At 35.9% G+C, this 17913-nt stretch overlaps 1 protein-coding gene and 1 pseudogene across 1 annotated transcript; both read right to left on the bottom strand.

Annotated features, from left to right (window-relative positions):
* Positions 1-3099: 3099 nt before the first annotated feature.
* Positions 3100-6078, bottom strand: LOC146906158 (uncharacterized; annotated as a pseudogene).
* A 2095-nt stretch (positions 6079-8173) lies between these two features.
* LOC146906157 (transcription factor GTE9-like) lies at positions 8174-17635 on the bottom strand. Its single transcript, XM_085722739.1, has 11 exons — positions 17451-17635; positions 15964-17343; positions 15774-15822; positions 15535-15696; positions 14245-14312; positions 12054-12126; positions 9415-9489; positions 9211-9326; positions 9032-9098; positions 8803-8933; positions 8174-8718 (listed from the first exon to the last, which is right to left on the bottom strand). The coding sequence occupies exons 2-11, from the start codon at positions 17269-17271 to the stop codon at positions 8449-8451; spliced, it is 2319 nt and encodes a 772-aa protein (XP_085578865.1). The 5' UTR covers positions 17272-17343; positions 17451-17635; the 3' UTR covers positions 8174-8448.
* Positions 17636-17913: the final 278 nt, after the last annotated feature.

Raw genomic sequence — 17913 nt, 5'->3', positions numbered from 1 at the left:
TCTTCTAAAACATCATTGAATTCAGACATTTATTGGGTTGACTCTACTACAATCGTGTTGTTGTTTTTCACAAGCACCATCCTATCCCCATTTCCCTTCTTCAAATAAGGTTGCACTGCACATAACTGTTAAGAGGTGAACCTGACACGTTTGACTTCTCTCGATAGTGGTTATGATTGGCCTCCAAGTGTTGAATCGTCGTCAATAGTAACCTTATTCTCCAATGGATGGGAGTGTGTATGCATGTACACACTCAGACATTCAAGTCAGTAATCGTCATGCGTGATAGAGGTATCTGGGATAAAAAGTGAGTGTAGCTGGAGCAATACCATGAGATAGTATTTATATAGTTGGCTTAGAGTTTTGTCTCTTGAACTGTTACCAAGATAGCTATCTCTAGGGACACTCGAAACAGTCCAGATCCTACCATGTGGCCTTGATACATTGGTATTTAGTGTGGGTTCAATATATGGTCTATCTGCGTATAAGTTTTGAAGAATATACGAATACATCCAAATTTTGGGCCTTGGTCCAATCTAAACCCACTCATCTCTCTGATAAACCCACTCATTGTTCCGATTATTTGGTATCTGTTTTGGACTGGGTTAAGGCCCATTTTGACTAGGCTCGGGTCTAATCCAAGATATGAGAGTAGGCGACACCATACGATAAACACACCTTAAATCCCATTGAATAATGTTTCAGACCAATAGATCCTTACCGTCCAGTTCAAATCCTACAGTAGAGGACCACCTAGATGGTCCCACCTGTCCCTCAGGGGCAACTGTCACGTGAAGACTTGACATCAAAGACCCTACTTATCCACTATATATATACCCATTCTTAGCATTGGGTAAGGTAACACATTTATCACCCTCTTTTAGCTGCACTTTCTCCTAAACCCCTCACTTTCTCCTAAGACACAATTGATACATAATAATGTCATTGATGAGAAAAAAATTTCTTAAAAAAAATACATATATATAGTTTGCAATTACTTTAGCTATTCAAAGTAAAACTAACCATTACCTAACTCATTTGGGGTTGGCCTAGTGGTTGGCTTGGGATCTTGGAGTTTGCTCCTCCAAAGGTCTCATGTTCGATTCCCTCTGGTGCCAATTTCGGTGGGCTAAGTCCATACAGAGCTTGCCTGGCTTTAAACGGGGCCCCTACAAGTGGGCAGTGGGATTGGTCCCCTCGGATTAGTCGATTCTTGGATCGGATACCGAGTTTAAAAAAAAACCTAACCATTACCTTAAAATAATATAATTAAGGAAAATGTTAACCAGTGCCTCCGGGGCACTGGTTAAGGGTCAAATATAGTAGGATTTGCATTGAGAGATGTGTAATCAGTGCATTAAAAGATGAAAAATTATGTTTTTTTATTTAAAATTTCCTCTTTTGGGTTCCTTAACCAGTGGCCCAGGGGCAATTGTTGTTACTAATTCCCTCCTTCATTGCCATTATTATTATCTCATGCTCTTGACATGTTCTTGAGCTAATTGACAAAGCTTCGGAATAACACCTAAGCTGAAAAGGCATCTTCCATCAACTTGCAAAATTTAAAATATATCGTTTGGTTTGGAGATATTGTTGTTTTGGTGTTGTTCTTTGATTGTGTTTTTTAATATATTATTGTAATTTTTTTTTTTTTTTGTAATTATAAGAATTGGGTGCCATATATATACACAAAATAATTGCTAATCTATGTAACATGACGGATAATTGCGTTGACTTTTAAAGATGAAATGAAGTATGCAAGAGCAAGTGGGTATGAATTGTAGGAAATTTGTCGCATATAGGTCTTGATTGGTGGCTAATAAATAAGTGTGTATTCGAGTTTTCAACTTTCAACGTATCAACCCATGTTTAGACTACAGTCTTTAATTGCGGAAGTATACTCCTTTGGCCACTAGATATTATTATTATTCACATCATTCGCTGTTTCTTCTAAACTTCAAAATTAAATTAAAGTGACGTGTTATATTATATGTCACGAAATCCTTCTTTTCAGGGACGAGGTTTATGATTTTCACATTGGGTGGGTATTCGAATGAGGCCGCATAATCAAGAAAAGGAATTTCAACGCCTCTGTTATGCGGAAGACAAAATAAAACCTAAAATGAATACAAAAAAATATTTAAAACCGAAGGGACCATGGCGTTCTTCATAACTGGCTACTTCTCATTTCCTTTTGTATCAAAATTTAGAAATTTTGTTGGCCAATATGTATTGTGCTCTAGTTTCATTGTTAAATGACATGTCTTTCCATAGACTGTATTGAATGTTTTTTTTTAAATGGGTTTAGGAAACAATCCTAAAGTGCAGAGACCAATATCAAAAAATACTGAAAGTGCAAGGACTAATGATATTTTTAAGTTTAAAAATAATGAATAAAATAATAATTTAAAAGTTAGAATATTTTTTTGTCTTTTAGTGTGCCACGTGGTACACCGTTAGTTTTTTTTTTTAAGTTGGACTTAACGGAAGGACCAATAGCAAAACTTCTACAAAGTGCATGGACCAATGCCAAACATAAAAAAAGTGGAGGGACCAATACCAAAATGAAAATTGCTTTTCTGACATAGAAAACTTCCAATTGACACAAGTAAATGACCAAAATGCCCCCAGCGGTAGTTAACTACCGCTGGTTAATACGCCGGCAATTAACTGCCGCTGGTACCCAGCGGTTGTTAACAACCGCTCACACCAGTTACAGAACCAGTGCAGTCTGTAACTGATTTTTCCAGGAAATGTGTCATGTTTTACCTGTAATTTCAAACGGCAATTCCGGAGGAAATCAAACCGAAACAACAACATCCAGCAATCACAAACATCAACATTTCATAGTTTATCAATTATTCGGTAACATTACACAAAACCGATAATGCGTTAACGTTTAACAATTGTTTGAAATTCATCAAATTTTCCACATTATGCAAAACATTACACGTAATGTACATTAACTACTAATAAATGCGAAACTCAAATATATTAATTACATTATATCACCCAAAAAATTGGTCATTACATTATATATCCAAAAAAATACGTCGGCGCGTATCAACCAAAAAACAGATTAACACCGACCAAAAAGTGTCACATTTCATCTAATAAAAGCAAATCATCTAAATGTTCCAGAACATCTTCAAATTCGGTGTTTTCTTTAATCGGAGTGTCATCAAACATAATTGGATTGTCTTCATTTGTTGGCTTTTTTGGTGGAACCGGTCTCTCTTTGAGCTCAATGTCCATGAATGTTTGGAAACGATCGTGTTGATCCAAAAATTCATCCTCCCATGTTGCCGCCTCTTCGCTCCTGTGATTTCTCCACTCCGTGGATGTTGGAGGTAGTGGGCAACCATCTTTTAGTGAAAGAAGGACAAAATGATTAGGGATTAGACCAAGGCAAATCATGTTGCTTTTCGGGTTAACCGGAGATCGTCCTCTAAGTGAGAAAAAAGTCTCGGAGATGTAGTCTTTCCATGTAGTAATCTCTAACACTGGCCTATTGTAACATGATGCAACGATGTGTCCCATATCCGGCAATGTCAACCATTTGTCGGGAGGTGCAAAGCTACTAGGATTTTTGGGAGGATGCAATCCATCCAAGATGTAGTTGTAACGGTGCTCGCTCGCATATACCTCAATGTATTTTCTCCTATGCTCTTTCAACTCTTGAATAAGTGCTCTCCGCACCATAACATGACTTTCTTGCGTCAAACCCAAGGCTTCCGCTATAGCCCTAAACCCACAATGCCCGTCACCAATAACATCCACAACTCTCTCAATGTATGGTCTCATGAATTTTGGCATGTAATACATAGGATTGGATGGATCATAACTTGTTGAAACCAAGCTAGGCTTAGGAACCGGAACCAGAGAAATGCCAATGCGAGCACCTTTCCTTTTAGTTTGTGAAGATTTTTTCCGTGGTGAAGATTGACTTTCCGGATGTTGAGAATCAATAGTCTCCCACGTAGATGGGATCCTACCACGTGTGGTTTTGATTTTTTTGGGAGCTCCTTTGGTTTCCACCTTTCTTGGAGGTGGTGACAACAATGTGGTCTCCGGAAACGCTAACAACCACAAAGCCTCTTTGATTTCTAGTTTCATTTGGAACGGAACTCTTTGGAGACGTTCTTGGATACCATGCCACTCCTCCGCGACCGAAAACAAATCTTCATTACTTTGTTCTTCACCCATGTACAATGCCAATGCGGGTGTATCTCATCCAATCGAATGGGCATGTTGTGACGGATTTTCATAGCAATGAAGCATGCACAAGGTAGGCCATACGACGTCCTTTGAACACAACCACAAGTTTTCTTCTCAATGCACAAGGCTCTCCTAGCACGCTCTTCTTCCACAAAAATAAAACTCATGGCTTGTCTAGACACGTGACCACCCAACCCGGAGTACAAAGTGACATCTTTGTATCGATGTTCCAAGACTGTAATGCTCCTACCAAACGATGATTGTATCTCCCCAAATTGGTTTGCCAACATCTCATCTATTTTATGCCAACAAGTACCCAAATCACCCTTGGAGGTGGACAAATATTCCTTCACCACACCATGAGCACCTTCAACTCTATTCGTGGTCTTACACCCAAGATGTAACACAAGGTCCGTCCATGCCCTCACTAGTTTGTCCTTAAAAGAGTTCAATATGGTTTCTTGAACATAGTTAAGAAACTTTGGATGATCCTTACAAGCATCTTGGAATTCCACTAGATTAGCCGCATATAACTCTTGAGTAGGAGATTCAACCAATTTTTCTCATGCATCAAATATGGTATCAACCAACTTACTATGCTTCTCCTCGTCGACAATCTTCTTTTGGCCATCCACCACAACAACGTTTTGTTTAACTTTGCAATCGGTGATGATTCTTGATCTAACATTTTTGCCAACATGGAAATAACAAAGTATTGCACTACTACCGGGGAGAACATTTTTTTAGGCATTCATCATACCCGTGTCCCTGTCGGTCACTACCACCTTAGGCATATCACTATTTGGTCCAAGAAGTTTAAGCAACATTTGCAAAGCTCAAGTAAAATTATGCTCCTTCTCGGACGTCATAAATGCAAAACCAACCGAATATGTCAAATAGGTTGAGGTGACTCCAACTATTTCAAACAATGGCATCCTATACAAGTTGGTTTTGTACGTGGAATCAATTATCAAAACAGTAGGAAAATTGTTAAACAACTTTACCGAAGTTGGATGAGTCCAAAATATGTCTTGAACGGTTTGACTTTCCTTTTTTTCTCTTACGTAATAAACATATCCATTCTCTTCCAACTTTGTGATTAGATATTGCATCTCCGTCAAGTCACCCCTTTTTGCCTTTTTGAATTTATGACGTTCATTGTAGACTTGCTTGATATTTGTCATGGACTCTTTCCTTTTATTCCTCAAGTTTGTCAAAATATTTTTTGGTTTCACCGAAGAATTGGTCAAGTCATGTACAATCTTCTTGTCGTCCTCCGTTAATCTTCTGGCAAGAAGGTGCCCTGCTACATACGGCACCATCTCATGGTTGTGAACGCCATTAAGAATAGCCAATTTCCAAGCATTGTCTTCCCTAACGACATATCCATGCACCTTGAACAAACACCCACATTTTCTTGATCTCATTCCTTCATGCTTCACTTTTGTCTTCGGTATTTTGTGCTCGCCGCTCCGTTCACAAACCAACTCCAACATAGCATTTCTTCCTTCACAAGATCTTTTAATGACAACCGTAAATCCAGCCCTATTTGCTTGTTGACGGATCCAACCGAGCAATTAGTTTTTATCTTTCCATGTGTCTTGGGTTGAAAAGAAATGAGCCGTGTCCACTTCGTTGTCACGAAGTTTCCACACATCGGAATTGACGCTTGAAGCCTCAACTTTAACGGAGACTTCGACCTTAGCGGGAGCTTCAACCTTAATGGAATCGACAACTCTAGGTTTTCGATCACCCGCATTCTCAACATTATCTATAAATAAACAACATACAATTACTAAACTAATTAATAAACATCTATCTAATATCATATATTAACATAAACAAACAAAAAAAAAACAAAAGAAAAAAAATGGAAAAAAAAAATTGGGCAGTAGCTACTGCCACTTAGAAAATTTTGAAAATTTTCAAAGTCTCCAGCGGCAGTTAACAGCCGCTCACTCCCAGCGGTAGTTAACTGCCGCTACAACGCGTGTCAGAACAAAAAAAACCAGAAAAATCAATCAAATGCAATGGATTTTAACGTTGTAATACATGTTCTTTGATGCATTTTGTGTGTAGAAACGTCTTAGCAATCGATCAGCAATGATTTGGAGGCATGGTTTTAACACAACAATTTTGAAATGGGTTTTTTTTTGTATGGTTTTGGAAATGAGAAAGGTGATGAATGAATAGGTGAGGTAGGGGTTTGCTGGTTTTAGGGGGAAATACTTCAGCGGTAGTTAACAACCGTTGGGTACCAGCGGCAGTTAACAGTCGGCGTGTTTCCCAGCGGTAGTTAACTACCGTCAGGGGCAATATGGTCATTTCCATGTGTCAATTGGAAGTATTCTTTGTCAAAAAAGCAATTTTCTACCAAAATATGGTGAAACTGCAGGGACTAATAAGCCTTTCTTAAATTAGGTTATTTTGACAAAATAACCCTCGGTTTTGCTTATGTGTTAATTAGTTAAAGATCAAATGTATCTTGTAGTCCCTTAAGTTCAACATTTGTACTGAATAATCTATTTAGTTTTTTAATTTTAAATTGATCATTCTTTTTGGGTAGATAGACGAGATGACAAAGTCAGCATCCTTTTAAAATTGATCATTTATGTTAGTAAAAGTGAAAACAAGTTAATCCTTTAATTTTATTTTGTAACAAATTGATCCACTTTTTTCTTCCGACTTTGTTAAAAAAAATGTGCTTACATGGCCAAATTACATTAAGGTGGAAGGTCTAAGAAGTGTCATTGAGACCAAACATGATACATTTTCTTCACATTGTTTCTCAATTCAATCATACATTGATATTTCATCAACATTATAAATCAAGTAGTCAATCGATTTTGTTTCAACTAGGACCGAATAATACCCTATGAACCCTAGTATTGAGAGCGATGAATTTGGACTTACCAACTTAGAAATAAACGCACAGTTAAGCACTTTTTAATTGAGTTTGATGGAAATATGATAATTGTACATATATTTTATGATTTAAAGAAGTGGGTGCGCATTTTTGCCAACAGAAAGGATCAATTTGCAATTAAAAACTCTAAAATGACTAATCTAATACAAAAGTTAAACTTAAAACTCTAGGATGCATTTAGCCATAGTTAAATCAGGTTAGTTTTTTTTAGGGAGATCAGGTTAGTTTTATAATTTACTTTTTATTTTTTTTTAAATATATCGTTGATGACATGTCACTTTAATTTAATTTTTTTTAATTTTTTATATATTTATTGATGGCTCATACTTTAGTTTCTTTAATTTATTTATTTTTAAATTGTTCCATCTCACTTTTGGGTCATTTTTGCTAATATAATATATTCATTGATGACGTGACGTGAAAAAAAAAAAAAAACTTTGCTAAATGAACCTCAAAATGAGATGAGATGAAATTCATAAGAAAAAAAGGAGAAGTGAAATTTAAGGAAAAAATACATTTTTTTTTAAATTGACACAGCACAAGACTTTATTATATGTTTAAAATAGGACAAAAAATACATTTAAATTATAATATTATAAATGTTATTTTGAATTTTACTTGTCAAACTAAATAAAATACTATTTGCTTTATTTTATACAGGGTTTTAATACTTGCAATTTCAAATACGGCACCAAGTATATTTGGATAATGGGGAAAAATTAAACATTTTAACCAACAAAGTGTGGCACAAGTGGTAGACACTTAGACCTTTTAACCATTTGGTCCAAGGTTCGATCTATGGCTAGTGCATATAAAAAAGCATTAGTTGGAAGAGGTCATCCCTTTAAATAGATCTCAATTACCTCGAGGGAATTGGTATGTGCAGTTGTGTTCCCAGGATGCATCTGGTTTACCAAAAAAATTCAAACATTTCACATGCATTTGGAGATAAGGAAGCATCAATGTTGAGTATTCAAAATTATGAACTCGATTCGTACAACTTAACCTAGATGAAGGAACACGATGCTCTTGAAAATTGCTAGTATTGGAGAAAAGAAAGGGTTAATGTATAGTTTCAATAACCAAAAAAGAAGCTTATGATCAAAACCTCTATATTCTGTTTCCAAGTTAAACTCAAAAAATAATCTTGTCGCTCTAAAATCTGAATGCCTACCACTAGAAAATATCCTAACCTGTCAATCTGTCATGTTGTGATGAATTGCTGCTTTACGAGGACTAAACTATATTTGAGATCAAAATAACTATAGTTTGCTCCTGGATTTAAGATACAGAATGAGAATAACTTAATCAATCTCCCCCTCTTCTACATCATTTACAGGATTTGGAACACAAAGTGGATCTCCTTCTTCCTCTTCATCCTCAACTTTAATATACAATCCTAGTTGTTCCAAGGGATTACTCCCACCAAACTTGAAACTACCCATCCCATTCTGAGAGTCATCAGGACTTGTCTCGTCCACAGAACATGGTAATTGCTCAGCAGGCACAACTCTAAGCATTTCCAAATCTTCCAGAAATTGAGAATTCTCATTGATCTCCACAGTTTTTTCCATCTGCAAAGATGCCAGTGTATGTTAAAATAAAATTTAAAGCAAGAATGTAGATAGACATTTCCAGCAACAAAGACACTTATTTACCTGTAGCAGTGCCTGTCGTGCAGCTTGTCTCTCAAGCTCCCTCTTTCGTCTGGATTCCGCAGCAGCTTCTTCTTCTGCCCGCTTTCTAGCTTCTTCAGCAGCCTTCGCTTCTGCTTGTAGCCTTGCCTTTTCTGCTCAAGAATGAGTCAGATCAACAGATAGGTTAGTTAGCATTTAATAGCAAGAAAAGAATTGTATAGCCCTCACGCAAGTGCGACACCCAAATCACCTTTTCGTCGTTCCATCTCCAATTTTTCTTTATCCAGATGCATTTTCTCAGGATCTCCCTTCACACCCTAACCACAACCAAATTAAATTGAATAAAATGCACACAAATTGAAAAATAAGCAGAAGGATAATTTCCCGCAGACTGAGTACTGTGTAGCTCAAATGTGTGGTGTGGCCTACCTGGGTCAGTGTCTTTTCTCGAGCTTTCAAGATAGTATCAGCAAATCGATTCTTTATTAATGCAATTCGATAAAGTTTATCAGGGGAGATTTGTCTCTCACTTGCACCACATTCTCCTAAAATATTAATAAGATAACTGGTTTTGAGATTGAATATCACAATAGAAAGTTATTAACATATCTTCAATAATACATGCACTCTTACCATCTTGAAAGCTATCATAGTCACAAGAATTTGTCTTTTGCTGAGATTTCTCCTCAAATTTATCCAAGCCATTAACTGACTCTCAAAATAAAGCATAAGAGTATAAGATAATACAGCAACACCAATGAAATTCAACCATGAACAATAAAAGAAGTTGATGCTAGCATGTGGAGATGTTTTAGTTTTATCACAAGTCTATAAGATAAGTGAAAAGTTGCTAATCCAAGTCTGAAAGATCCAAAGAGGGTAAGAAAAGATCCTCTCCAAATGGAGGGATCCATTTCTCAAGTGAGAGAGACATAACAGCCAGAAAGCTTGAATTTTCAGATAGTTCATCCAATACACCGCCACCACCAGAACCACTCTAACTGTCTTGCATGCGCTTCCGCGGCTAACCCGCAAGAGGCAGCACCTTGTATTAGAACTGTAAGAACAGGGTCAGATGTCTCCTAGGCCTTCTGGACCCAGTCCAAAAGCATAGAGAAGACTATGGGAAAGGAATGACTGGCCAAGCCCAAAGCAGTGCAGAGGATCCGGATTATTGTGCAGGAAAATGAATTTCTGTGTTTAATGTGTCAAACACAAATAGCTGGTTCAGAAGAAGAAAAAAAATTATGCCTTAAACAGTAGATATTTAAAGAATGTTGGGCCACCTTGTCATTTAAATCGTGGTTTTTATGATTTAAGTAATGGATCCTAGAGGATGTTAAAATTTTCCAGCAACTATTAGCTATTCAGCTCGAGGAAGATGTGAAAGTTTAAGAGAAGAGTATTGATAGGATAGTTAATTGAGAAGTCGTTAAGAAACTTGATTAGGTTAAGTTAGTTACAAGGAATATAAATCAGAGGCATGTGTCCAATAAATGGGATATGGTTTAAGATGCAGAGTTATGTAATTAGTGAGGATTAGTATTGAGGGAGTAAATGTATTTTGTGTAGTTCATTGAATATCTTTTAAACCTGATCCAATTTCTATCAAACTCCTGACAAATTCTTTGCTGACATTTATAACTGACTCCTGAATTTTAAAAACTATATGGGAGTGAAGTCCAGCATTATTTTTGGTCCCACAATTTGAAGAAGTAAGCCTTGGTTCCACTCATGTATTTTAAGTTGGGATCATTATAACATTGTATATCACCAATCTGACCTTTTACATGTAACATATTAAATAAGTTAAACAAACTATCTTCTTTAGATGTATTCTTAACTAAAATAAAAATAAAAATCTCTCCAAAATGGTAGAAAACTAAAAGCTCATTTTGTTAGGAAAGTAAAATTGCTTAAAAGGACCCTCTACTAGCATCCCAAGGTTTTTCCATTTGGTTTTTTGAACTAAAACCCAGCAGCCCGAGCTTTTAACCGCCAAACCTGACCATTTTCCAATAGCCTCATTTCTAAAGTATTTGCTTGTCATCTTTGTATCTCGCAATTTCATCGTCTTTATCATTCCAATTAGGTCTTCCCTATCTAACCATCTATCTTTCTATCATGAGGAGTGCTAGCAACACTCACTTTTGCACACTCGCTTTATCACTCACGCTTTTATTGGATGGAATCAATGTATGTCCCACCACTTTGTGTGGGTTCTATTTCCAAAGTGTAGACCCACAATGATTTAAACCAATAAGAGAGTGAGTATTAAAGAGTGTTCAAAAGAGAGTGTTGCTAGCACTACTCATCTATCTATTTATCTATCAATCTAGTCTTTCCTTTAACTATGTGTTAGACATCTCCTCCTTGTTACCCATTTTTATTCGCAATCTGTTCAGTTATGGGAAGTTCCAGGATCATAGAATTTTGAGTTTGAACTAACTCGATCTATGTTGGACTTGGTTTTTCCAATACACCCCCTCATGCCCAACACTATTTGGTTTGGTGCGTGTATATAAATGGTAGGTGGTCTGATGTGCTAAGAATGGCTTCTATCAGAAGATCAAGATCAAAAGAAAGTTGATAAAAAAAAATCATTATCTAGTAGCTGGTTGCAGAAAAAATCATCAGAGTTAGTACAGGGGCAAGCAGTTTTTAATTAGCAAGACACAGTTGATCAAAAACTCGGTTGTCCTCATTACTGACCTATACTACTATTCCAAAACATTTACATCAAGTTCAGTCCTCATAACTCATAACCCCTGCAGCACAATTGTCAACATGACTCTACAACAGCTGAGCAGATTAATTTTGGCGTCTGTTTAGATAATGAAGAGCAGTTAAATTAGTTAGGTTAGTTAAAAGATACTATAAAAAGGGAGCATAGGGATGGAGGGGCTCATCCGGTGCAATCGATAATTGTTGAGAGGAGAGATCTTTTATAGGGGAAACCCTTGGCAATAATTTTATTCATCATTTTCCTTTCTTTCAGTTTCCAATAATAAAATATATAGTCTATTCTTTTTATTCTTGCTATTTTTCATTTCAATCTTACTGATTCTTAATCTTAACGCACTCACCAAAAAAGAGTATCCAGCCCAGAATTCAATATCAAAAACTAACAAGTCATGCAGAAGAAGCAAATCATACATAACAAACAGGAGGCAATGGGTAAAGAAACTCAAAATTGCCTTATTTCTAAATCTGCAGAGCGTACTCGATCATCAACTTCAAGAAGCATGAAAAAACAAGTAACAATTACTCACGATTTATTTCAGAAGTATGAGCAGCAGTGGTCTTTAAATCCATCTGAGCACCAGTGCTTATAATTTCTGGTACCTGAAGTAAAATATAAATGAATAATTGTGGTATGAAGCAAAGTTACCAAAGACAATATCCAAAGGAGCATAAGCAATCATATAACACTAAAGATGCTAGAACTGTATTGACATTGAAGGTGTTAGAATATAAAAATATATCCTATGAAATCTTTATATTGATTATATTAGAGCATCTTAGTTTATCTCTTAGGAGTAGTTTTCACATTACTTATTATTTGATTTCCCAATTTATTTAAGATTATGTCTATTAATCCATATAAATAGAGATTAGTATTTAGTCTTTATCTCAAACTACTATCAACTATCAAGTTATTATCAAGATTTTCAAAGTTTTTATTATTTTCTCTCCTATCTAAAATCTCACAACTTCAACATGGTATCTAGAGCCTGGTTCAACCCTCCTTGAATTGACCTGTCACTATTCCATTGTCAAATTCCAAAAGGTTGGGAATATAATAATGGTTTACACTTTTTTTACAAGTTTCTGTCGCGCCACCAGAAAGTTTTTTCGGCGCATTTTCTGTCGTAGTCACGCACGCCCATTGTTTGGGTAATCTCTCGATCTACCAGCCCAAAATTTTAATCTCCAGAAATTGTCCCACGCATTCCACCATAGTCATCTTTGTTTCTGCCCACGCACCGACGTCCGTTCGGTGGTCTTTAGGCGAGAGTTTTTGGCGTTGAAGTTGTTTTTCCGGCCTTGTTTCTATATTCAGTTCTTTGGTTTCAGTGCTACAGGTACCTTCTTTTTAGTGCAAACAGCCCATCATCTTTACCATTTTTTGTGTTTGCTCCGTTGTGATTTCCTATTCTGAATTTGGCCCTGTTTGGCTTTTGGATCTAAAGTTTCTACTGCTCTATTTGGTTTTTGGTGCTTGCCGTCTTGTGTTTTGATGTTTACTGCTGTCTGTGTTCTTGGGTTGTTTATGCATTTGCCACAGTTCGGGAGCATCTTTGGTTAGTTTGCACATCTTTCTGGTTTGTGTGCCTCAAGCATTTGGCACCTTCAGTAGAAGAAAAAAAAAAAATAAAAATATATATATATATATATATATATATATATATATATATATATATATATATATATATATATATATATATATATATATATGGGTTATGATAGAAGACGCCTTTTATGAAGGTGTCTTTTAGCAAAGTTATAACTAAAAAGTGAAAATCACACCTTAAGGTGTGACTTGTTAAAAGACACCACCAAAGGGTGGCTTGTAACAAAACCCTATGGACAAAAATATCCTTCATCTTTTTTATTTAAAACTAATAGCTTGAGGGTTACTTTAGTAATTTTCATTAAAACATATTTGTTAATTTACACTAGTGGATATATGCTGCTTATTTTGTTTAGTTTGAGGTTGTGCCACTATAATTCATTCCAATTAGAGTTTTAGCTGCCGGAGTGAATGTTGACTAAATATTGTTTTGGTTTTTTTTTTAAGCGGTGACGCTTCCTGTTAAGATTTCAATTGTCGTAGTGAGCACTGACTTAACACCTTTTTTATTTGAAGTCCCAACACCTACAAGGTTGGGTTTCAGCTGCTGGAGTGAACACTGGCCCAATATCATTGTTGTTTGGCATGATGTGGAGACACTTCAATTAAGCCTTCAGCTACCGGAGTGAGCACTGGCCTAATAATGGTTTATTTGTAACAAGCTTAAAGCTTAGTAAGCTTTAGCCTGAGGGGGAGTGTTAGAATAATATAAAATATTATAAATATCTTTTATATTATTTTAGAGTATCTCTTAGAATTACCTTTTATATTACTTATTATTATTATTATCACTATGATTTGTTCTTGATTGATTCATGATTGAGTCTATGTATCCCTATAAATAGGGATTAGTATTCAGTTTTTTGTATCAACCTACTATCACGTCATTATCAAATTTATCAATTATCAATGATATTCAAAGTTCATATTATTTTCTCTCCTCCTTTTATCTAAAATCCCACAACTTCAACAATATGAAACCAATTCTACAATAAAATCCTTTTATCTATGATAGAATAGTGATATGGTAAGATATTTTTAATTCTAGCTCTGGACATTCAAAAATACCAAACAATAAATAAATTCTTCACTGAATAATTAAACCAGACCTTTGATAAATCCTGTGGTATTGCTTCATCATCAGATTCACTATCAGAAGAACCACTAGAGTCCGAATCTGCAATGTACACATTAGATATAAGCAATAATTAACATACAATTTGGACATTTAATTAACTCATAACAAGTATCAAAGGTCAAGAAACAAGTCTAGTTTGGTCAAGCATGCACCTGCATTACTAAGTACTAACAAATTAATAGGTACTTGTATCAATATTGATCCTACAAAATAAGGTTTAGCACAACAGCCACTCCCTAAAACAAGTAAAATAAAATTACCAGTTTTCAACCATGTCGAAGAACCAATGGCCCTTTGCAAAGCAATAATTACAGTTAAACCCTCATTACCCTGTCTCCTCCATTCGTTATATCCTTCCATTGGACAGTATATATATGTGTGTGTGTGTCAATTATGATGAGACTTACAGAACCACCCTCACGTGATCCATGCCCTTTAACAAAGAAATTCAGTTTTAAATATAAATTTCAAAACTTCAAATATAGAAGAACAAATTTGCTTCATAGTCTCATTTACCAAACCAAAAATGTCGGTGTATCGACACATTACAAGACAATTTCACATGTTCTCACAAATTAGGAAGCCTATTCCAGTCATGCTAGTGAAACCATCAATGGCTTTGCATATGCTGATCATTGATCAAGGTTTTAGTAGCTCCTTGTTAAAGAAAAAAAGGCAATACCAAAGTACTGGCAAGTTAAGAAGATGCTTTGCTCCCAGTTTTATGTTTAAATGGGGAAAGCTTATGCAGATAATTGACCATATTCTTAAGACGTCCCTAATATGTGTGTGGTATGTGATCCTTATTCAGAAGCAACTGTCCATTGCTTTCCTAGTTTTCCTTGATTTATTGGAAAACCTCAAGTGTGAACTTAAAACCTGGAACATTTTTTTTAGTTACATTTTTGCCATACATGATTCTATATTCTTAAGATGTCCCTAATATGTGTTTGGTATGTAGCACTTATTCAGAAGCAACTGCCCATTGGTTTCTTAGTTTTCCTTGAGTTTTTTGGAAAAGAGGTGAAAACCAACAGCTAAAGTATGATTTAAGAGGAGAGTAATAAAAAAATGTAAAATATAAGCATGCACATATAATATAAACTTTCAATAAGATATTTTTTACAAATCATGTACTAAATGTATCATCATATGATCAGATTTCCACATCCTATAATACTTATCACAAATTAATTACTTAGTAGTAGTATTCAAATTTCAAAAGCATCAAAAAAAAATTCAAAGTTCAAACCACACTTACCACTGCTCCCTGGACTTGAACATTTACTCGTTTGGTAGGTTGTATCCTTTTCAATCACTACAGGAGGATGGCTCGTGACAGGGGACTCAATTCCACAAATGTCCACCTCTTCATCAGCCTCATTTCCAATAATGTTGACCTCTTCATCAGCCGGATCATTACCTACATGCAAAACAAATTTAAACAAAAAACAAAACATACACGTTCACACACAGACATAAAAAAAACACGAATATAACCTTTAAATGCTTGCAACGATGAATTGCTTGGTCCAGAGTCATTCAAAAGCTGCAACAGCAAACATAAAAACCAGAAGTCACGTCATACATGTTGTGAGACTGACATCTCATTATGAACAGGGTGGGTACATTTCAGACAAAATACGATACTAGCATATTTCATGGAAGTGTTAGGTTAGCAGAGAGGCACCTCTATTTCACATGCTTCAACTTTTACTTCGGTTTTTTTCTTCTCCAGTAAATAGTAATCCAAAAGCTTTCGTAATTTGAACATTGCATCATCACTAAATTCATCAATATCAATCTCAATGTCATCTTCTTCACCTTCTTTACCATTTGAACTATGTTCTTTCAAGAAATCAATGATGTAAGCAGGTATTACTCCTTCAAAAGACTCCAATTCTCTACCAATATTTTGCCTCTCTTGATTCGACATAACCAGTTTAGCAGGTGGGATAACTTGAGGTTGAGGAGGAGGGATAATTTTGGGTTGAGGAGGCAGTGAACCAATTTTCCTCTTTTTAGAAGGAGGCATTGGTCTGGTGGTTTGTACATCTTCACTGGTGTTTGTCTTCGTGGGCAACGGTGGAGAATCATTTCTAGGAATTTTCTTCTGTAATGTTTTCCATCTCGTTTCGAAATATTTACTAAGGGTATCAGCCATGATATGGACATCAGTCTTAGGTGGATTATATGTCAACGCATTTGAAAATGTAAGCCTCACATCAGCAGCAAATTCCAATGGGCCTGTGTATGATCCTTTAGCAATCTTGTTTTGTACTGTTCCCAAATCCATAGGATGCGTTATGACACTGAAATAGTCAGGAATATTCAACTTAACCACATCCACAGGGGCATTAAAAACCCAACCAAATTTGTGCTTCATCAACAGTTTCAATAGTGACTCGCAATCTTTCATCATCAGTGAATTTGCAGTTCCAGGCAAACAAGTTCGTGCCTGAGTCTCAAACTTTCCACAAGTGCCTCTATTCCATCCACGAGGCTTATGAGTCTGACCTAACGGTTTCAATTTATTCCCTGGTACTGATTTCCTCGAGGTTTCTATGGATGTTTTCAATGCGCTTCCTTGTACTGAAGAAGATATTGATGGTTTTCTCGAGGTCTCTTGAACGGAAGCAGATATTGAAGGTTTTCTCAAGTTGTCTATTTGACCACGGTTGATATTAATATCACTAGAAGACGGCAAAGTAACACCATTTCTCTTTTGCATTTGAAATTTCTTTTGAAAAAGTCGAACCCGTTCAAGCTCAGACTTAAACCTATTGGCAAGCTGTTTTCTTTGAAAAACTGACAATTTTGACAAAGGAACAAGTTGCATTGGAACACCATACGCCCCTCGTCGACCTGAATTGATCAAAGTAACACATTTCCGAGTATCCTCCACCTCCTCCTCCTCGGAAACAGTAAGTTCAGTAGCCGAGCCATCGGATACAACGACTGTTTCACAATAGCCTCCAGAATGCCTACTCTTAGCCATTATTTATTCCGACCACAATCAACAATCAATCAATCAATCACTAAATTCAAACAGCCCCGCAAATTAGGAATCCTAGAGAGACGGAATGAAACAACAAATTGAATTAACATATTCTCTTAAACCTAAATTAACAATAACACTACTTCAAGTAGTAATGAAGTGAAAAACAAAGGGCTTACTTGGAAGTTTTTCCGTCGAATGAATGAAGAGAAAAACCCTAGCAGAGAGCGTTTTGGTTGTTGAAGCAAACAAGTGAGGAAGACGAAACGGCGATGCGGGTTTGGGGAGAGCGAGAGAGAAAGAAAGAGAGTACGCTTTCTTATTTTCTCGCCTCCCTTCTTCCTTTAACAACAAATTCAATCGCGCTCTCTCTCACTCTCACTCTCATGTACTCTTTCTTATGTATTTTTCACTATCGGGTTTGGGTTTTACTGGATACATCTGACGGTCAACATTCACTTTAGACTATTAGCCCTAGGATATACAATGCAACTCCCTTTGGATAATTCTTTTTATCGTGTTAATGCGGAATTTTTATAAAATTTTGATTTTGATTAAATTATAAGTATAAATAGTAGATATTTTATATTTTTATATTGTAATAAAATATACTTATTTTTTCAATGATATCAATAATATAAC

Source organism: Medicago sativa, chromosome 7 (genome assembly GCF_051527215.1).
Source record: "Medicago sativa cultivar Bolivia chromosome 7, Bolivia_mono, whole genome shotgun sequence".
Taxonomy (NCBI): Eukaryota; Viridiplantae; Streptophyta; class Magnoliopsida; order Fabales; family Fabaceae; genus Medicago; species Medicago sativa.
Note: the sequence above shows the minus strand (reverse complement) of the source record. Positions and strands in the feature narration are given on the sequence as shown.